This window comes from Natrix helvetica, assembly GCF_964273705.1.
Source record: "Natrix helvetica genome assembly, chromosome: 1".
Taxonomy (NCBI): domain Eukaryota; kingdom Metazoa; phylum Chordata; class Lepidosauria; order Squamata; family Natricidae; genus Natrix; species Natrix helvetica.
Genome location: NC_138548.1, coordinates 8,240,015 through 8,262,137, shown reverse-complemented (window position 1 = coordinate 8,262,137; position 22,123 = coordinate 8,240,015). Strand labels below are relative to the sequence as shown.

General features: G+C 42.6%; 1 protein-coding gene across 1 annotated transcript in view; it reads left to right on the top strand.

The window, feature by feature from the left end:
* Nucleotides 1–22,123, top strand: part of PTPRS (protein tyrosine phosphatase receptor type S) — a 242,388-nt gene that overhangs the window by 193,933 nt on the left and 26,332 nt on the right. The window contains exons 24-26 of the mRNA XM_081960707.1: nt 10,942–11,039; nt 16,631–16,754; nt 20,967–21,142. Of these exons, the coding sequence (XP_081816833.1) occupies nt 10,942–11,039; nt 16,631–16,754; nt 20,967–21,142 (398 nt within the window). The remainder of the gene's footprint in view (nt 1–10,941; nt 11,040–16,630; nt 16,755–20,966; nt 21,143–22,123) is intronic.

Genomic DNA, 22,123 nt, shown 5'->3' with positions numbered 1-22,123 from the left:
ACATCATCAGTGCACACAGTTATTTTGTAGTGTTGTTGTGATCTTCACAAGTGAGATCCCAGATCTCCAGCCATGTGGTCTATTCAGAACTCGACGGGCAACAGGAGTTCTTGACATGAGTTGAGAATGCCTACCCTGAAAAGGAGACCCTGGCCCATCCATCACTTTCTGGGTGGGTGGCTAAATGATGAAAAATAGGTTACAGCAAAAAAGCCAGGAGGTTGTCAGGATTGGTACCGCTATAACACACACTCGGAGTACCTTTCTCACTTTGCAACTGGAAGAGACAAAACCAACATTTAAGATGTTTTGTGTTTTTCGCAAGTTTGCAAAAATAATGGAAATAGTACAGAGGTTTCTCTGTGCGCTCCCGGGGTTTTATCTATAGGATGCCCAAGAATAAGGATGTCGGAAGAACTTATGCTCCCTAGGTAGTGATGGAATTAGAGGAAACGGGCTGGGAGAGAGGCCTTTTCTGCTCATGCATTATTCTACATAAAAGTAATATAGGCCTCTTTGTACATAAACATGTTTTTTCCAAACAGAAAACTCATATCAAGAGAGGCTTTTATCAGGGAAAAGAAATAGAACAATATTTGTTCTATTCCACTTTGCTAGGTAGGCTTTGCAGCAAATTGCTTTCTTGCGCAGCATCGTATTTGATATTTCTGTGATATATTAGGGACCAGATTTGTATATCATCCATCATGGGAGAGAAAATTTTACTTATAAATAAGTAAAAACAACCGAACTATCTCCATTTAGAAAACTTCTCCCTAATCTAATAGCTTTGCCTGTCTATCTAGAACAAAACCTTCTTGGCTTTTATTTAATATGGGGATGTTTTTTTTTTTTTTTTTAAAGGCATCTCTAATATAGACTATTTGAAAGAAAAAATATTTCACTTTTATCAATTGTCTGCCTGATCTAGCTTAAAGGCAAGTTTGACATATAATCTTGTGAGGTAGATCAGCGTTGTTATATCCCTACATTGTAAATATTTCTTTGGAGAAAGGCAATAGAAATTGAAAAAGGTCTCCCAGGATCATCTCATGAAATCGTAGACAAAACTGTATTTCCAATAGAAGAGAATATTTATAGCTCAGGGTTGAACTGCTGAGAAGTGTTTCCTGGTGCTCTCTGAGCTTGGTTGTTTTCTGTCAGACGTTACATTATCCAACTAGGTAGCATCATCAGTGTCAGAAGGGAGTAAGGTTGGCTCTCTGTATACAGTCGGCTTGCTGTGATGATGTTATTTGATTGGGTAAAAAAATATCTGCAAGAAACAACCAAGCTCAGAAAGTACCAGGAACCTCACAAAGCTGTGTTTTCCAAATTCATAAGACTGGGTGGCTTGAATGAATGAAAAGTGATTTTATTATTCTCCCACCCCCATCCCAGCAATCTTACTTACTTACTTACACCATGCATAGGTCTGAAATCGGTGGAGGATGAGTTAAATTCCCTTTCCCAACACTTTGTCTACTTCTGAAAATGTTTCATATAGATTAAGGTTCTCTAAATTTAGCAAGTAAGACTTGTGGACTTCAAGTCCCAAAATTCCTCGGAAGTCCATAAGTCTTAAGGTTGGCTGGCTGAGGAATTCTGGGAGTTGAAGTCCATAAGTCTTAAAAGTTGGAGGCTCCTGATATAGATTTAATATACATCTTGCATTCACCGAATTAAGGGATTACAAGGTCATAAAAAGCAGGAGATTATTGAAGCTGTAATTGAAGTGTTATATTGAAGCACTTGCTGGGATAGGCCCAAGCAGCAAAAAAATCATGGAACCAAAGGAACAATGTGTGTTTGTGTGTGTCTGTGTGCATTTCTGTGTGTTAGACCTCTGCCCTCTTCTTCCCCAGGAGGAGAAAATGTTCAGCTCCTTAAACAAGATCTCAATCTCTTTCACGAGTTAATAAAATGCTGGCAAGCTACTAGTCATTTCTCTTGGTTGATTCTGTGAGGTTGCACTGTGTGGCATTTGTAAGTCAAATGTAGGAGCTTGCTTTAGAGCGTGGGAGTCTGCCTCGGGATATATTTGAAGGCTGCCCTTCCTTCCATCAGACTGTGAAATCCATTAAATCCCAGAGAACGGAGAATACCCCTTGCAGATAAGACATCTTTTCAATAGGAAATCTGTAAGGGACACTTCCTTTGCATGATTCCTGCACTGAGCAGGAGATGGAAGTAGATTTTCAGATTTCAGCTTAACAGAGTTGGAAGGGACCTTGTAGGTCATCTAGCCCAAGCAGGAGACTCAACACCATTTCCGACAAATGGCAGTCCAGTCTCTTCTTGAAAGCTTCCAGTGATGAAGCTCCCACAACTTCCAAAGGAAACTTCTCTTCCATTGGTGGATTGCTCTCACTGTCAGAAAATGTCTCCTTATTTCTAGATGAGTAGATGAGTTCCCTTCTCATTCTCTAGCCCTTCTTATGTAATAATCTTAATAATACATACAGGTGCTTCTCTACTTATGACTGTTCATTCAGTTGCCACCGTTGTTAGGTGAATCACTGCAGTTTTTAAGTTAATAACACGGTTGTTAAGTCAATCTGGCTTTCCCCTTGACTTTGCTTGTCAGAAGGTCGCAAAAGGGGAATCACATGACCCCGGGACCCTGTGACCCTCATAAATGCATGCTGGTGGCCAAGCGTCCGAATTTTGATCACGTGATCATGGGGATGCTACAACTGCCGTAAGTGTGAAAAACAGTCATAAGTCACTTTTTTCAGTCCTGTCATAACTTCAAGCAGTCCCTAAACGAATGGCTGTAAGTCGAGGATAACCTGTATAAGGACTCATGTCTTGGGCAGGGAGTTGGAGTGGAAGACCTCCAAGGTCCCTTTGAACCCTAGGAAGTTGGAGTATCCTGGATTTGCAGAATAGTGGAATAGGATGTTTTTCTTTTCCTGGCATTGAAGCACTGTAGGAGAAGGTACCAGTGGGGTGCCAATCTGTAAAGTACCAATTGAAATTATCTAACCGTGCTTGTTGCTGGAAATTTTATTTGGAATTTGCAAAAAGCAGAGGCCTTGGAGGAACTAAATGTTGTGGGAAGAAAAGAAACAAGAAAATACAAGGAGCGCAGAAGTTAACGGAGGCAGTTTCAGAAAATACTATAAACGGTTGTGATGCAGATAAAGGAATCGTTGTGACAAAATGGATGGGTTAAATTAGATTAGGAATAGAAGAGAGATACATGGAAGAAGCAAGAGAGCAGAGTCAGACATTCAGAAAATATGATTTGGCTGGAAAAACCAGTTGTTCTGCCTGCGAAATCTTTCAGTTGTGAACGGTTTCAAATTTGAAACACAATTGCTTTAAGTTCAAATTGATGGATTATGCGCCATCAGTGTTGCCTCTTTTAGATAGGTTTCGAGAGAAGAACATATTTGTAGCTCCGTGGACTGCTTGGTGCTTTCTGAGCATGGTGGTTTTCTCGCAGACGTTTAATTACCAAACTAACTAATGTCTCCAGTGCGAAGGAGGTTAGGATTTGCTCCTGAGCAACATCTGCAAGCAAACTACCAAACTCAGAGAACACCAAGAACTCCACAGATCAATAGATGGAAATATTTATAGTTTAGGATTGAACTGTGGGGTTCTCGGTGCTCACTGAACGTTGTGTTTGTGTTTTTTGGAGACATTTCATTGCCCAACTAAGTAACATCATCAGTGCTATAATGATGATGTTAGCTAGCTGAGTAAGGAAATGTCTGCGAAAACCACCAAGCTCAGAGAGAACAAAGGACTACATATATGTACATAGATAGATATTTTTTTTCCATGAAGGTCTGTCCCCTACCTTGAACCCTCAGATCTTTTAAAGGTTCTCCCATTGCCACTGTAATGGAGTTCACCTGGCTGCTGGGTATCCTTCTCTTCCCTTCCACCTTTCCCAGCGTTACTGCCTTCTCATTTGTCTTCACATAACATGTTCAAAGTCGGATAGTTAAAGCCGGGTCATTTATGCCTCAAGTGACCAAATTCAAACAGCAGTTTGATGATTTCTGAGGCATTTCTGAGTTGATTTCAAACGAAGCTGTTTCAGGCTCAGAGAGATGCCTTTAAACTCGGGACAGAGAATTGGGAATTCAAGATGTTTGAATTCAGAATGTTTTGTATCACCCTTGGGTCTCTCATGTTTTCCTGTTTCTTTAATGAGAAAGAAAGGCCTCCCCCTCAGTTCAGGCCTACTTAACAGAGGTCCAGACATGGGACTGTACAGGTGGTGAGACATTTTCTGGTGCTGAGACATGAATCGAATCGAAGAGAATAGAATAGAATAATTTTATTGTCACTTTGAATGTACACTAATCAGCATACATTAAAATGAAATTTCGTTGCGTACAGCTCTCAAAGGTTCACCACCTCCAATATACACTACATAACCATGACAGAATAAATAAATAAATATAAGATTGTGCATACTGCATATTCACATATCTTATATGACACAGAGAAAAGTTAAGTGAGTTTTGCCCCATTTTACGACCTTCCTTGCCACAGTTGCTAAGTGTATCACTGCAGTTAAGTTAGTAACGGGGTTGTTAAATAAATCTGACTTCCTCATTGACTTTGCTTGTCAGAAGGTCGCAAAAGGGGATCCCGGGACACAGCAACTGTCACAAATATGAACCAGTCACCAAGCATCCCAATTTTGATCACTTGATCATGGGGATGCGACAACGGTCATATGTGTGAAAAAAAGGCCCTAAGTCAGTTTTCTCAGTTCTATTGTAACTTTGAACAGTCACTAAATGAACTGTTGTAAGTCGAGGACTACCTGTATTTCAAACCCAGCTTGTATTTCAGCATCAGTTTGAAAACTCAGTTTGGTACAAAACCATCTGAAACAACCTTGGTGTTTCTGACTGTGCTCCATTGGCAAAGAAAGCCTTCAGTCTGGAAAACAGATGTTTGGCCAATTTTGTCCAGCAACTGATCCAACTTCTGCCGGCGGGAAGCGAGAGTATATTTCAATTCTCTGCAGTAACAAGATTAAGGAGATTTTTCGGGGATTTGAGAGGCTAGATGAGAAGAGAACTCCTCCTTATCCCGTAAGATCTTTCTTTCAAAGCCAGAAAAGATGCCTTCGGTCAATAACTAGATTTTTCTGAAAGCTCCTTTGACTTTGGAGTGGGGGGCGGAAACAGAGGGGTGGGTGGGGAGATAAATATGGGCTCTGTGTTTCTGCATTCAGCAGGACAATAGCCTCTAAACTGCACGGCCATTTAATTTTTTCCCACACAATCACTGCCAGTCCTCCTGCCAGAAGAGAAGGGATTAAAGTCATCTGAGTTTTGAGCCTGTGGTTCTGCCTAGAGGGGGATCTATCAGATCTGCTTCTTCTCAGATAGGCATGTAGGCTCTGTCTGTTCCAGAAACAGCTGCTCCCAATGAGAAAGATAGGAGCAGCCCTCACTTAGAATAGACCGAGAGTTGGAAGGGACCTTGGAGGTCTTCTAGTCCAACCCCCTGCTTAGGCAGGAAATCTTATACCATTTCAGACAAGTGGCTGTCCAATCTTTTTTTTAAAAGCCCTCCAATAATGGAGCACACACAACTTCAGGAGGCAAGTTGTTCCACTGCTTAACTGTCCTCACTGTCAGGAAATTTCTCCTTAATTCCCGGTTCCTTCACTCCTTGATTAGTTTCCACCCATTGCTTCTTGTCCTCCCCTCGGTTGCTAATGGAAGTACAAGAGTAAAAATATCCTCTAGTTTTGTGTAATTCAGCTGAGTATTTTTGGCATCTGAACAGAAATACCTTAGCTTCTTCAAGGGATGTTTTTGACTAGAGCAGCCTTCAGTTGAGTTTTCCTAGTGATTTCCCATCAAAATACAGGTGGTCCTCGACTCTCAACCCCAATTGAGCCCAAAATTTCTGTTGGTAACGGAAACGTTAGTTAAGTCAATTTTGCCCCATTTTACGACCTTTCTTGCCACAGTTGTTAAGAGAATCAATGCAGTTGTTCAGTTAGTCACACGGTGGTTAAGTGAATCTGACTTCCCCATTGACTTGGCTTGTCAAGAAGGTCGCAAAAGGGGATCATGTGACCCTGGGACACTGCAGCCGTCATAAATACGAGTCAGTTGCCAAGCATCTGAATTCGGATCATGTGACCATGGGGATGCTGTAATGGTCGTAAGTGTGAAAAAATGGTCATAAGTCATTTTTGTAAGTTGTATGTCAAGGAATACTTGTATAGGTGTTCTTCACCTTATGACTGGTTGCTTAGCAACCATACAAAAATACAGCGTACCTGAAAAATCGGGGTTGTGTTCATGGCCTCCCCCCGGCTTTGGGCACTCAGTGACTGAACCATTTTTACAGACGTCTGCAGCATCCCACGATCACATAAATGTACTTTATGATGGTTTTGCTAAAAACCAGAACTTAACAGACGATCATTTAAACCTGAGCCAGCCGTGTGCGGCAGCTACCAAAAAAGTGAAGACAATCCTTGGTTGTATAAACAGAGGCGTAGAATCAAAACCACGTGAAGTCTTAGTACCACTTTATAAATCCTTAGTAAGGCCACGCCTGGAATAATTGCATCCAGTTTTGGTCACCACATTACAAAAAAGATGTTGAGATTTTGGAAAAAGCGCGGTGAAGAGCAGCTAAGATGATTAAAGGCCTGGAGACTAAAATATATGAAGGACAGTTGCAGGATTTGGGTTTGGCAGGTCTAGAGAAAAGAAGGACCAGGGGAGGACATGATAGCAGCATTCCAGTATTTGTGGGGGCTGCCACAAAAATGAGGGGGTCCATTTATTTTCCAAAGCACCTGAAGGCAAGACAAAAAGTAATGGATGGAAATTGCTGATAATCAAAGGAGAAAAGCAACCTGAAATTAAGGAGAAACTTCCTAACAGTGAGAACAATTGGCCAGTGGAACAGCTTACCTTCAGAAGTTGTGGGTGCTCCAACAGTTCCTTGTCTGGCCTTCGGGTGCTTTGGAGAATAGCTTGACCCCTTCCTCTCTGTGGCAGCCCTCAAATATTGGAAGACTCTGGTCCTCCTCCTTGGACTTCCTTCTAAATGGGCTGCGTACCATCTGCCAGAGATGCAGAGGATTGGATTTGTCGCTTCTTTCCAACCCTAGGATTTTCTGAAATAAATATGTGCAGGCCTAATCTATTATTGATCTCCTTGGCTGTTAAAGAAGGCCGCTGGCGGAAAGAGAGCAGCTTACAGAGGGCAGGTTGTGGAAGGTTGTAGAAGTGGGTCACCTGGGAATTATCCCCATTGAACCTCAGGGGGCTGCCCATTGGACAGGAACTGCATGGCAGAGCCTGCTTTGTTTTCTGCAGGAATGAAAATCTGTTTGGTTTGGGTTTTTTTTTTTAAAAAAAAAATCTGGATCAAGTCTGTCTCCACTTTAGAGTATTAAAAAAAAAGGCAGGAGCCCTAATCAACTGGAAAATAAACTGAAGGAGGAGATACGGTATTTACATCAGTACTGGCTTTTCCAATTCTCCCTTTTTAATCATTGACTGGTTTTCAGAGGCTAAATACTCCTCCAGGATTCCCCTCCGAAGCGGTGAGGGTGGGGGGTTCGCAATACCCCAGTCTCAAAATCTGTTCCTTCCCCACATGGTTTGTGAGTTGGGTGGGTTTCACAAACAGCCCAGACTGCTAGTCTTTTGCAAAAGCATACTGTAAAACTGGGAAATGCAGCACACGCTTTTGCTATGTCTGCTTCAGGTTTTTGTTTTTGTTTTAATTTCCCCTCCGGGTTTATTTTACTCTGTGCAGCCACCACTGCTTGCTGATGCTTTTAATCACACAACACCCCATAGGGCTCGAAATTCTCCACAGCTCCCCGTCATCTCCCCACCTCTCCCTTTCTGTTTGCAAGGCATTGTGATGGTTTATCAGAAAGGTAACTAGAGAACAATCATGTTCTGTGACTCCTGAATTATGTTCCTTGGCTCCCAGCGCTCTTTCCCAAGGAATCTTGTCTCGGGCAGAATCTGTAGAGGTTCTTGATTAGCTATATAAAACTTGGAAAATATGTTGTCCCCTGTAAGACACCTGTTAGGGCTCACCTGAATTGCCTTGACACTGCATATTTCATTCCCTTTTTTTCCTGAAATTTGAAGAAACGGAGAAGATGCTGAAAGTGGATGATTCCTTATTTGCTTGACAGTTCCTAAAGTCACCAAGAAGGGAGAATGTTTGTAGCTCAGGGTTGAAATGAGGGATCCTAGGTATCCTCTGATCTTGGTTGTTTTCTTGCCGATGTTTCAGAACATCAGAATAACAAAATTTGGAAGGGACCTTGGGAGATTCAAATTCTCCATTTTTAATCTTCCAATCCGACCTCCTACACCAATTCAGACAAATGGTTGTCCAATCTCTTTTTAAAAAGCCTCCAGGGTTAGAGTACCCACAACTTCTGGAGCCAAGTCGTTCCACTGATTAATTTTTTGTCAGGAAATTTCTCCTTAGTTCTAAATTGCTTCTCTCCTGGATTAGTTTAAATCCATCCTGGATTAGTTTAAATCCATTGCTTCTTGTGTTGTCTTGTCAATAGGTTGACACCCCAACCTGCTTTGGGACAGTCCCTCAATTATTGGAAGACTGCTATCATGTCACCCCTAATCCTTCTTTGCATTAAGCTAGGCATTCCTGCAAGCTTTCTTCATTTGTTTTAGCCACCAGCTCTCCCTAAATTCATTACCCAACTAGAAAGCCCTACCATAGCACTGATAATGTTACCTAGATGGTCAACAAAATGTCTGCAACAAAACAACCAACTCAGAGTCCACCAAGCAACCCTCAGTTCCAAAAATTTGCAAGAAGCCTTGACAATATAAGAGTAAACTCCCCCTCAGCTGCAAACAACAGTGATGGTATTTCTGAGCATTTTTCTAAACCCTTCTTTTCCAAAAAAGTAAGTGCTTTGGTGTCCTTATTAAATATGTATCAGGTTTCGTGTAGAAGGAACATTCACCTTTTCCACAGCAGCCTGATGAACTGCAGCCCCTAAATTTGATTATATTCCTTTGGGTAAAGTGAAAACTGAATTTAAGACAGTGACTTCATGCCTTCTTACCATGGGAGCAAATCCCCCCTGAAGTGAGTGCTGTGAAATCAGCTTATATAACAGACATATATTACACAGGTTTCTGGACAATAACCTTCATTAGATGCCTAAACATAACAAGGTACTGGAGTAAATCACTTTAATGTGGCAACATGAACCTTTCTCCAAACTGTTGCTATTTCCCGGGCCACACCTTCCTGCTGTGAAAGTGAATGTTGTGTGGAAAATTGTTTTATTGATATTTGAATACAACTGCATTCTCCTTTCACTATTTCTTCCTTCCCTCAATCTACCCTAAGAGTAACAGGCATCATTCTTGAGATCCAAATTCAATACATACATACATACATACATACATACATACATACATACATACATACATACAGGTGGCCACACTTCCACTTACGTTGTTTAAGTTGCACATTTGAAGGGGAAAGTTCTAATTTTTAATTTTGTTTTTTCTCCTTTCAGACCCTACAACATAACAGAAACTTTGGAGGGGGGCAGTTGCTTATCAATTGACTTTCAAAAGCCCCATCCCTCTTAATTTGAATTGTAGTTGGTTTTTTTTTTAATGAACAGGTCCCATGGCCTGCAAAAGTTTGAATCCCATTGAAGTAACAGAAAAAAAGAGGCCTCAAATTAGATGGATGATTTCAGGAGGAAACCATGTGCGTTTCCTACATTTTACAAACATTTGTTAAGTACAAAAGTTCTCCCCCCCCCTTTGGGGGGGAGGTTTTTTTTTTGTCCCCTTCTCCAAGTGCCAGGAGAATAATTTTTCCCTACTTTCTCCAGGATAACATTGAATAATCTTAAATAAATGACCTCCCTCTTCTTGTTTCCCTCTGCTTTTGGAGACATGCTAACCCCAGTTAAAGGACGACAGCAGCGGGGGAGGGGGGGGAACACTCTTTATTCTAAAGGGAATTTATTTCTCCTGAAAAGGAAAATATCTTTCTGCTTTGGTGGACCAGATCCTCTGATGCTTCCTCAAAGGGGGATGTTCCCCCCCCAAAAAAAAAACATCCTATTGGATGGCATCACTTAAATCAGATTTCTTTTCTGTTTCTGCCCAATTGCTTGTAGCAATTTATCTTTTCAGCATAAAGGCAGACCTGTCAATCTCTTACCCGGGGATGGACATCTATGACAACTTTACGACTGGGAATTCTCGGAGTTGAAATCCACAGATCATAAAGTTGTCATAGCTGCCCTCCCTTCCTCTTATCATAGGTGGTGGCAACTTTGTAAAAGCTTCCACAGATTTGCACTGCACCCCTACACACACCTGTTGTGTTCTCATTCCTCCAGACAACCCAGCTCCACCCCTCCCTCCCTTTGATGTGGACAAGAGTAAGGGGGGTGTAAAATTTGACAGGGATAATTTTTATAGCCGGCACATTTTATTCCTGGCACCTTGGCATCCTGGCACTCCAACTGTGTTGTGTTTCCACTTTATTTTAGGCCTCTGCTTTTCCCTTCCTCGACCTGACCTGTAAAGCCCCCTCCCCTTTTGAAATGGCTAGCAAGGGATTGTGGTCAGAATCTCTGTGTTTAGTTCATTCCTTTCCTTGACCATTTTTCCTGCTCCTCAATAAAATGCACATTTTTCTGCTGTTCTGTGTTGAGATTGGGGCCATAACGGGGAATTTTCTTTTTTTGAATTCCAAAGGACACAATTTCGAGCCCTCAATTTTTCCTTACCACTCTATCCCACCTTTTCTAACCGTTTTTCCATTGCAGTTATTTCTTTCTTTTTCTTTTTTGTCATTCGACTAGTGACACATCTCTCATTTTATTCCAAACTAATGGCTTCCATTGAAGGAGAATCTTTCCCTCCCACTCCCTACATATCTTCTCTTTAACCCTCCCAGGTATGCTGAATCATCCACCAATCCCCATTTCGGAGCTGGCAGATCACACCGAGCACCTGAAAGCCAACGATAACCTGAAGCTGTCTCAGGAATACGAGGTAGGAGGGGAAAAGACCAGGGCCCATTCGAAGGAGGTGGGAAACGTCCCCATGAATGTATTGGGGGCTGAAAACCCCATTGTGAAAATCTTCCTTTCTGCTCAAGAGTCATAAGAACTAATCAGTGATCAATTCCATTTGCCAAGAGGGTATTCATTAGATTCATTCAACAGATGAATGAATCTGCAAGATTTTTCAGGTTTTGACAACAAACACCCGCCATCATGCAAATTATGTGCAAAATTTGGCCGAAAAAACTAAAGCTTCCAATGACTTTGTGCACACATCCCTGTAGTGTATCTTTCTCTTGCTAAATTGCCAACACCACAATTGCAACCGCAAGAATCTATTCTTATAGCAAGGTCTTGGCACCTAGACAGCGGGGCTGAGATGACGTAATAAGTCCCTTAAGCAACAAAGATGATTAGGGGACTGGAGGCTAAAACATATAAAGAACGGCTGCTGGAACTGGATATGTCTAGTCTTATGAAAAGGAGGAGTAGGGGTGACATGATAGCAGTATTCCAATATCTCAGGGGCTGCCAGGAAGAAGAGGGGAGGTCACCCTATTCTCCAAAACACCTGAGGGAAGGACAAGAAGTAACGGGTGGAAACTAATCAAGGAGAGAAGCAACTTAGAATTAAGGAGAAATTTCCTGACAGGTAGAACAATTAATCAATGGAACAACTTCACCTCCAGAAGTTGTGGATGCTCCCAACACTGGAAGTTTTCAAGAAGAGATTGGACAATCATTTATCTGGAATGGAATGCTTGAGCAGGGGATTGGACTAGAATACCTCCAAGGTCTCTTCAAACTTTGTTAAATTATTCATTATTAAAAATCAGAAAGTCCAGTTGCCTCTTGAAAAAGCACCTTTGGGACAAAGATAATCACCAGTTTTTGGTTAAAAAAATTGTAAAACAGAGTCAGTTTAGTCCAGGGGTGTCCAAACTTGGGAACTTTAAGACTTGTGGACTTCAACTCCCAGAATTCCCCAGCCAGCTGGCTGGGGAATTCTGGGAGTTGAAGTCCACAAGTCTTAAAGTTCCCAAGTTTGGACACCCCTGGTTTAGTCTAATCGTTAAAGGCACCAGGCTAGAAACCATGACACCATGAGTTCCAATCCCATCATCGCCAGGAGAGCCAGCTGGGTGATCTTGAGCCAGTCATTTTCTCTCAGCCCAGCCCACCTCACAGGATTGTTGTTGTGGGGAAAATAGGTGAAGGAAGGAGTGCTAGGTACATTTGCTGCCTTGAGTTATTTGTAGAAGTAAAAAAAGGCAAAAGGTTATTTGTAGAAGTAATGACAGATAGACAAATAGATGAAAGGTAGAGATAGATAGATAGATAGATAGATAGATAGATAGATAGATAGATAGATAGATAGATAGATAGATAGATAGATAGATAGATGATAGATAGATAGACAGACAGATGATAGATAGATAGATAGATAGATAGATAGATAGATAGATAGATAGATAGATAGATAGATAGATGATAGATAGATAGATAGCTAGATAGATAGATAGACAGATGATAGATAGATAGATGATAGATAGATAGATAGATAGATAGACAGACAGACAGACAGACAGACAGACAGACGATAGATAAATAGATGATAGATAGATAGATAGATAGATAGATAGATAGATAGATAGATGATAGACAGACAGACAGACAGACAGACAGACAGACAGACAGATAGATAGATAGATAGATGATAGATAGATGATAGATAGATGATAGATAGATGATAGATAGATAGATAGATGATAGATAGATAGATAGATAGATAGACAGACAGACAGACAGACAGACAGACAGACAGACAGACAGACAGACAGACAGACAGACAGATTCCTCTGCTTGTCTAGAGGTAATATGGGCCATGTTTCGCAACTTTGACCTCTTGAAGATGAGTGAATTCAATTCCCAGAACTCCCAGAAGTCCACTCATCTTCAAATGGCCATGGTTGGAAAACATTGGTACAAATTGTAGTTAAGCAAGAATTCTCTGAAAGTTGACCCATTCTTGCTTCTTTGAAGGAGTTAAACATTCTTATTTTAAGAAAGAAAAAGCAGCTCTATCTGTGAGAATGACTGGAGGAAAGATGGAGCAACGCAGCCGAAAAGATCTGGAGAAATAAAGTTGAACATGGCCTAATAATAGGAAGGGCGATGAGGCAGGAGAGAGAGATTAAAAAACCTTGCCCCTGGGTCAATTGGCAGAGAAGGAGGCCTGCCAGTGGATAAATTCCAGCACAATTCAGAGATAACTCCCCAAATCTGTTTCCAGCGAGCTCCAAGCAGTTTTTACAGTGTATGAATTGCTAATTGCCCAAGTAGATGATCGGAAAAGATTCTCATCTCTGCAGGGGCCTTTTCTAACCCATCTCAGCATTCGGGCAGGGCAGGCGGGCGGGCTGGCTGGCTGGCAAGGAGAAAGCTAATGTATTCTCTCTGCCAAGGCTTATTGCTGTTTCCCCCTGGTGCCTAATCTGCATAATGTAATATCCAAAAGTGCTTTTTGGCTTCCTTCCAGGACAGCCACCTCCTCCTAAACTGCAGATTGAAATTGTTTTAAAAAAAGAAAGAGAAAAGAGAGGGAGGGAGGGAGGGAGGGAGGGAGGGAGGGAAGGAAAAGGAGGAAGGAGAAGGCGGGAGAGAGGAGGGAAGGGAGGAGAGAGGAAAGAAGGAAGGAGAATGAGGAAGAGAAGAGGGAGGGAAGAGGGAAAGAAGAAAGAAGGAAAGGAAGGAGAATGAGGAAGGGAGGAGGGAGGGAGGAAAGGAAGAAAGGAGGATGAAGAAGGAAATGGAATGAAGTAAGGGAGGAGGGAGGAAAGGAAGGAAAAGGAGAGGAAGGGAGGAAGGAAAAGGAGGGAGAAGGGAGGGAGGAAGGAAGGAACTTAATGAAATTAACAAGATGTAGAATTCAGAGCAAGCAACAATCCATTTGCAAAGATTTTGCACAAGGGGCTTCTTTTAGCACCCCACAAGGCTTTGTGGTGGAGCTTCTCCGAGGCTCCTGAGCGTAGCCGGTGGGATGAATTTTTAGTCTTAAGGAGAGAAGGACGTCTGCCTTGTTCCATTCAAACCGAGCCGTGCTGCTGGCATAAAACCTTGGACGGTTTCCAGAATCTAATTGGGGAGCTGTGGATTGGCAAGGTCCCCTTACCGCATCCCTGCGACTCCTGCCCTCCTTCCCTCCCTCTCTTCCCTGCCCTTGTTTACCCACCAAACGGCCTCTTTCTGATCAAAGGGGGAAATTTTCCACTTGGCTGCCTTCCACGTTTAATTCAGCCCCTTTGGAGGGGGGTGGTAGGGGAATGCCAAGTTGCAGTCTTGAGGCACGCTTTGGAGAGAGAGAAAAAGATGATAATATTTGTGTATCTAGCTTTGTGTGCTTTAGGATGATGCAATGAAAGGCTGGAATTTCAGACTGGGTATGTTGCCCTCCCCTTTTTTTCTTCTTCCTTTAATAGCTTCTAGCTCTCCTGAGGTGGAGACAAAGCTTCAAAGCATGGGAATCATGCTTATGCAAAGCGAAGAGGCAAAGGGAATAAAGTTGAATATATATATATATATATATATATATATATATATATATATATATATATATATATATATATATATATATATATATACACACACATACACACACACACACACACACACACACACACACACACACACACACACACACACACACACACACACACACACACACATATATATATATATATATATATATATATATATATATATATATATATATATATATATATTTGGGGGGGGGGGATTGTGTGTTTTTTTGCAATGCAGAATTTTGATGAATTGGCACAGCCATGCTTTGAATTCCAGAGTTTGAAAGGTCATCCCATTTAATCTCCTGAGATGTCAGGAAATTCTCAATTCTAGCATCCTGGCCAAGTCTCCTTTTACTAAAATAAATCCCAAAACCAAACACCCACCCACCCCGCTTTCTTCTTCTTAGCTCTGTTTCCTTAATTTCTGTATTGTGTTTCCGATTGGGGTGGTCTTGTGACCCCACAGGAGTCAATTGTTTCCACTGCCACTTCCAATTCTTATCACTGAAAACATATTTCCTGCGACTGGGCTCCTCTTAAACCTTTTTCCTTCAAGTGAATTTGTCCTATCTTTCTTTTTCTTAGCAGCCCACTAAGCTGATAGCTAGTTTAACTAATGATAATGGGTGATCAGAAAAGAAATCTGAACGGGACCGATCAGTTGCCTATTTTGGCCAACGTACCTGTACAGATGTCAGTGGAGATTCTCAAGTCATCCAAAGTTATGGTGGTCCCAAAGGTGCTTTTTCAAGAGGTAGCTGGACTTTCTTTCTTTTTCCTTGAAGACGTTTTGCTTCTCATCCAAGAAGCTTCTTCTTCAACTGAAGAAGCTTCTTGGATGAGAAGTGAAAGGTCTTCAGGGCAAAAGAAAATAAAAAAAAGTCCAGCTGCCTCTTGAAAAAGCACCTTTGGGGCACCTGTTCAGAATCTCCCAAACGATGAAGAACATTATTTTTGAGTGAAAAGAATTCAGTCCCACATTGTCAACATACTTCATCACATTTTCCTTTACCCTGATTACTCTCATAGATCACTTGTAGCCTTTCACTGTTCTACGGCCATAGTGATTACAGTAAGTCCTTGACTTACAACCACAATTGAGCCCAGCCTGTTGCTAGGCAAGACAGTTGTTAAGTGAGCTTCACCCCATTTTAGGACTTTTCTTGCCACAGTTGTTAAGCGAATCACAGCCGTTGCGAAATTAGTAACAAGGATGTTAAGTGAATCTGACTTCCCCGTTGAATTCACCTGCCAGAAGGTCGCCAAAGGGGATCACGTGACTCTGGGAAACTGCAACCGTCGTAAATGTGAGCCCGTTGCCAAGAGTCCTAATTTTGATTGTGTGATCCAATGGGATGCTGCAATGGTTGCAAGAGTGAAAAACGGTCCTAAGCCACTTTTTTCAGTGCCGTTCAGTGGTGGGTTATGACCGGTACGCCCCGGTACGAGTGTACTGGTGCCTGCCGGGAGCACCAGATACCATACGGTTCTCCGGAGGGCCCGCCCGCCCACCATTCTTACCTGTATTTGAGCTCTTCCGAGTTTCCGCACATACGCACAGAGCGTACGGCGCCTGTGCGACGCTCCGCCTAGCAACTGGAGCATTGCAGATAGTAAGTACCCATGTGCAGGCTGCGTGCATTCATGTGGTGAACGCCAGGCCCCGTTGCGCTGTACCGGTTGCAACGGGATCCAGAACCCACCACTGGTGCCATTGTAACTTCGATCACTAAACAAATTGTTGTAAGTCAAGGGCTACCTGTATTTAGAGAAAGGTAGAAGAGGTACTTTCTCTTCTCTTCTTTCTTCCTTGATCCAGTATTTTGAAGATATAACTTCCACAATTCCACAAAAGCCACCCTGATTTGGTGATTTGGGACAATTTCTAGCATTTTTGGAAGGCAGCAGATTGAAGAAAGAGCCTTAACCATGAATTTGAAGCAGAAAAGGAAAGTCATTGTGTCTTAATAAATTTTCTTTCTTCCATCTCTTCTAGTCCATCGATCCTGGGCAACAGTTCACTTGGGAACACTCCAACCTCGAGGTGAATAAGCCCAAGAACCGCTACGCCAACGTCATTGCCTACGACCATTCTCGGGTCATCCTCCTCCCGATCGAAGGTACAGATGAAATTGGGGAGGGAGGAGAAATGGGTTGTGGGCTGACTTCTTCAGAAGCAAAGAGTCCCATCATGTTTGTTTTTTTTTTGCTGTTGAGAATTTGCTCTTCCTGTACAAACCTTCTTCTTGTTGTTGTTAGTTGCGAAATTGTGTCTGACCCCCTCATGACCCCATGGACAATGTTCCTCCAGATCATCCTTTCCTCTACCATCCTCTGGAGTCATCTGTCATTCTCTGTCATCCCCTTCTTCTTCTTTTGCCCTCAATCCTTCCCAGCATCAGGCTCTTCTCCAGGGAGTCCTTCTTTCTTATTAGATGGCCAAAGTATTTGAATTTCCTCTTCAGGATTTAGGACCTTCTAAAGAGCAGCCAGGGTTGATCTCCTCTAAGACTGACCGGTTTGATCACCTTGCAATCCAAGGGACTCACAGGAGTCTTCTCCAGCACCATCATTCAAAGGCCTGAGGTACAGATCTTAGATGAGCTCAAGAGGACTTCCTGGTCTTCTCATCCACCTACAGTGATTCTTTGAGAAGGAGAGTATAGATCAGAGCTTCTTGGAGATAGGAAAAGCTCAGGGCTTGGATGGTTGTGATCTTGCATTCTTTACCACTGTATTATCCTGGTTGTCCCAAAGGTGTTTTTTCAACTGTAACTTCTTTGTTTTTCCTTGAAGATGTTTCGTGTCTCATCCAACAAGCTTCTTCAGTTCTGAAGTACTAAAGTTCTGAGAACAGAACTGAAGAAGTTTCTTGAATGAGAAGTGAAACATCTTTAAAGAAAAACTAGAAAGTCCAGTTGCCTCTTGAAAAAGCACCTTTGGAACAACTATGACTGGATGACTGAGAATCTCCATGGATATCATCCTGGATCTCGGGGTTCATACCTGAGGATCTTTCCTCCACTAAAATTTTATCCTAGGAATAACGATGTTAGAGCTGAGTGACCCTTGACTTGGTTGCATGTTCACTTCCCCATTATATCACTCCAAAGCTTCTTGACTTCTTAGCTTCTTAACAGAGTAATAGAATAACAGAATTGGAAGGGACCTTGGAGGTCGTCTAGTCTAACCCTCAGGAAACCCTATAACATTTCAAACAAATTGCTGTCCAATCTCTTCTTAAAAACGTCCAGTGTTGGAGCACCCACAACTTCTGGAAGCAAGTCATTCCACTGATTAATTGTTCTCTCTGTCAGGGAATTTCTCCTTCGTACTAGGTTGGCTCCCTCCCTAATTAGTTTCTTCCACAGCTCAAATCTCATCCATCCTTCATATTTTAACCATTACTGTGGGACCTTTTTGATGCCACCGATGAACCAAATTTAGGAGGAAAGTTTGGAGTCATTGGATAGACTCAAGATTGAGTGCTTTCTCTTTAGCTGGCAGTCAGCATTGTTCTGTGATGATAAATCTCTTGGACTGATGCAGGATAATTAGAAATGTATCTCTGTATCCTTTCATGATGTCTTTGGCCATTGCTTTGACTGTACAGGCTGAGAATCTTAGAAATTGAAGTCCTACAGGTTGGAAAAGGCTGGGATAGCCATTTTGATTGCTTTGTTCCTTGGTGATTGGTTTGTGGTCCTCCAAGTCCTCCTTAATTCCTGGGGACTACATAGATAGGTCCATGTGGTTTCCTTGGCAACAATTTTAGAAGTGGCTTACTGCATATAGCTTCTTCCAGCAATGAGGGAGAGGGTGTGTTTAAGGCAACCCAGCTGCCAAATTCTCCAGGACTGGCTGGTGACCCCAAATCTTTCCTACTTACCACCTCAAGGAACAAGACCATAACTTGCAACCTGAAATCACTCAACCCTGTCCCTGCTCCTAAATAGCCTCTACAACAACCCGATTGCCTCACCTGTTCAGAAGATTCTCCTAATGCTTAAGCATGCCCCTTTATGGATTCTTTTCTGCCTCTTGACCGTTGCCGTGTCCTCTGGACTAAGCGGTAACAATGTTGGAGTGACGTCTTTTTCAGACTGCAGCCGGAGCTGTTGGAAGTACTGTAAATGGCTTTAATGGCTATTCTCCTGCTCCACTTTGAAATGAAACACCAAATTAATCTGATTGGTCAGTTTGAGTTAAAGGGGGGGCATTGAGGATCCCTAAAGTTGATTCACTGGAGGACGAGGGAGTCTTCAGGGAGGAAGCTTCAGTTTTTCCAAAATCCAGTTGCTTTCCCTGATCTTACCGAGAATGAGGGCAGGATGCAGGAAGGGAACATGCGACAAATATCATATTTATCTTCCTTTCAGTTCAAGTGCAGATAGTCCTTGGCTTATTACCATTAGTTTAGTGACTATGTGAAGTTACACTGGCATTGAAAAAAGAGTCTTTTGACAGTTTTCTTACGACTGTAAGCAATGATCTACATATAGACACTTGGCAACTGACTCACATTTATGACGGTTGAAGTGTCCCGGGGTCACGTGATTTCCTTTTTGTGACTTTCTGACGAGCAAAGTCAATGGGGAAGCCAGATTCACTTAACAACCATGTTACTAACTTAACCACTGCAGTGATTCGCTTAAAAAAGGTCTTAAATGGGCCAAAACTCACTTAACAACTGTCTTGCTTAGTAACAGAAATGTTGGGTTCAAATGTGGTCATTTGTTGAGGACTACCTGTAATTCTATTTTGTGCAAGTTTCATGTGATTCTTTCGGCCACAGTGTGAAAAGGGGTATCATGTTTGGGATTTTTTGCCCGTCTAAACCCTAAACAGACCCGACCCTGCCTTGCATAGCCTTCTGCACAATATGGGGAAAACGGTGCTTTTTTTTCCCCCCAGAGGCATCAGGAAAAAGAAAAGAAAAAGATTTTTCTTTTAGTTACACAGTGCATTCAGACATTCGGCCTCCTTTTTTTTTTTGAGCAAAGCTGGTTCTTTAATTTAAAGATAATATAGTGTATGTCAGGTCAACGTCGCTAACGCTGGGCTGCTTTGTCTTCCGTGTTAGCGGAATATAGAAATCCTTTCTGGAAGGGGCCAAAGCAGACTTAATATGTAAGGTTGCTCTCGTTTGTGCTGCAGAGGTCAAACTGATAGGTATGGAGTTCAAAGAAATTACCAGCACAGCCGTGTCCAGAGGAAAAACGTTACTCTTGAGGGATTTTGCTCGGCCCTGCTTTCCGCAAACTGGCAGCTCAGAGCAGCTGTCCTTTCTGATGGCGGAGCTGAACTCCATAAAGCCAATAAGCGCCATTAAACTTTCCAAGGGCGGAAGTTGAAAGAGGGCCTTGGACAAAATGGATTTTTTAATCTGCATTCCCGGCTCCTTTCAAAGGCCGGCTGGGGTCAGGAGCAACCTCTTTGCAGCTTAACCTCTTTCAATTGCTTTGCTGCTCTCTGGGTGCAAGGTAATTTCATGGACTCAGGGTGGGGCAACGAGGGGAGAGGGAGGGGAAACCGGGGGGGTGGGTAGGGGGGAGCTTGCAAACGTTTTTGATTGAATTTCAGGGAGGGAGGAGTGTTTGGAGAGCTTCTGCCGGTCCTTTGCCGATTTGCTTAGCGCTGTTGCATAGTGACGTGAAAGTAGAGGGAACGGAAAGCAGAAGGGAAGGGAAAGGAAAGGAAACAGAATAACAGCGCTGGAAGGGACCTTGAAGGTCTTCTAGACCAATCCTGCTCAAGCAGGAAACCCTATACTATTCCAGATAAATGACTGTCTCTTCTTAAAAACCTCCAGTGTTGGAGTACCCACAACCTCTGGAGGCAAGCTGTTCCACCAGTTGATTGTCCTCCTGTCAGGAAATTGGTCCTTAGTTCTAGGTTGCTTCTCACCTTGATGAGTTTCCATCCATTGCTTCTTGTCCTGCCTTCAGGGGCCTTGGAGAATAGCTTGACCCGCTCTTCTTTGTGGCAGCCCCTTAGATATTGGAACACGGTAACGAAAGAAAGGAAAGGGAGGGAAGGGAAAGGAAAAGGGAGGGGAGGGGGGAAGGGAGAGGGAAAGGAAAGGAAAAATTTCCCTTCCTGAAGGCTTGTGCAGAGAATTATACTTCTTTGGTTGACAACTAAAAGTGTGGCTGGAGCTCACTGAATTTTTAAAACCTGGCAATATTTGCTTCCAGGCGGTCTCCCTGTCTCTCTGCAGCTGCTGGTTTGGAGAGGATGGGATTAATTGTGCAGCTCTCAAAAAGCCCAGGAATTGACCCAAGCCTTTGATTCCAATATGACCCTTCTTCTTTTGGCTGCTCCACATACAGGCATCCTAGGGAGCGACTACATTAACGCCAACTACATCGATGGGTACCGCAAGCAGAACGCCTACATTGCCACACAGGGGCCTTTGCCAGAGACCTTTGGTGACTTCTGGCGGATGGTTTGGGAGCAACGTTCCGCCACGGTGGTGATGATGACAAAGCTGGAGGAGAAATCCAGGGTGAGGGGAAAAAATGCAGTCGGTTGGATGGCGCTCCTGCCTAACTTACTGTGAAAAATAGAGAGCTGCATGTGGGATCCTTGGTGTTCTCTGAGCTTGGTTGTTTTCTTGCAGATGTTTCATTACCTAACTAGGTAACATCAGTGTCAGAAAGGAGTGGATTTGCAGAGAAGAGGGAGAGGTGGGGGAGGGGGTCTGTGGGATCCTTGGTGAACTCTGAACTGCTCTCTGTTTTCTTGCAGACATTTCATTACCCAACTAGGTCACATCCTCAGGTTAAATCCAAAAATGCCAGGGAATTCCTGGAAGCTTGGCATTGAGACAAATAACTCATCGGTAGACATGTATGGATAAATCACATTTACACACCATTCGAAGGAGAGAGGAAAAAAGGCTAAGAAGGAAACAAAAAGAACAAAATAGATTCTCTCCAGGGTCCTATACTCAAACCCTTCTCTCCCTCAGACTGATGATGTTACCAGTTGGGTAATGAAACATTTCCCAGAAAACAAGCACGTTTAGAGAGCACCCAGGATCTCACACTTCAACCCTGAGCTACAAATATTTTCCTCTATAGATAGCCAAATGTTCCCTTCCAGTTTTGGGGAAGGCCATTAAATACAGCCAAGGGCCTGTGCTTTTTTATTTGTGTTGTGTGTGTAATGCATGTAAAAGGACACAAATTTGGTACTGCAGTTGTGAAGATGACAGCATTTCAGCCCCTAAGTTAGGAGGGAGGTGGCAGAAATTTTAAAAAAGTAAAGAATGGTACTTTTTTTTTATTTCTGCCACCTCCCCCCCCCCCTAACTTGGGGGCTGGAATGCTGTCACTTTCCTTATTCCTTCTACAAATGAAAAGCTCTTTCTGGTTTGAGGTTGAATGTATTAATTGATTACCCATCGTGCCTCATATAGAGTACGTGTCAATCGTGATACGTTTTATATTTATATTTTATTAATATATTTATGTTTATTACATTG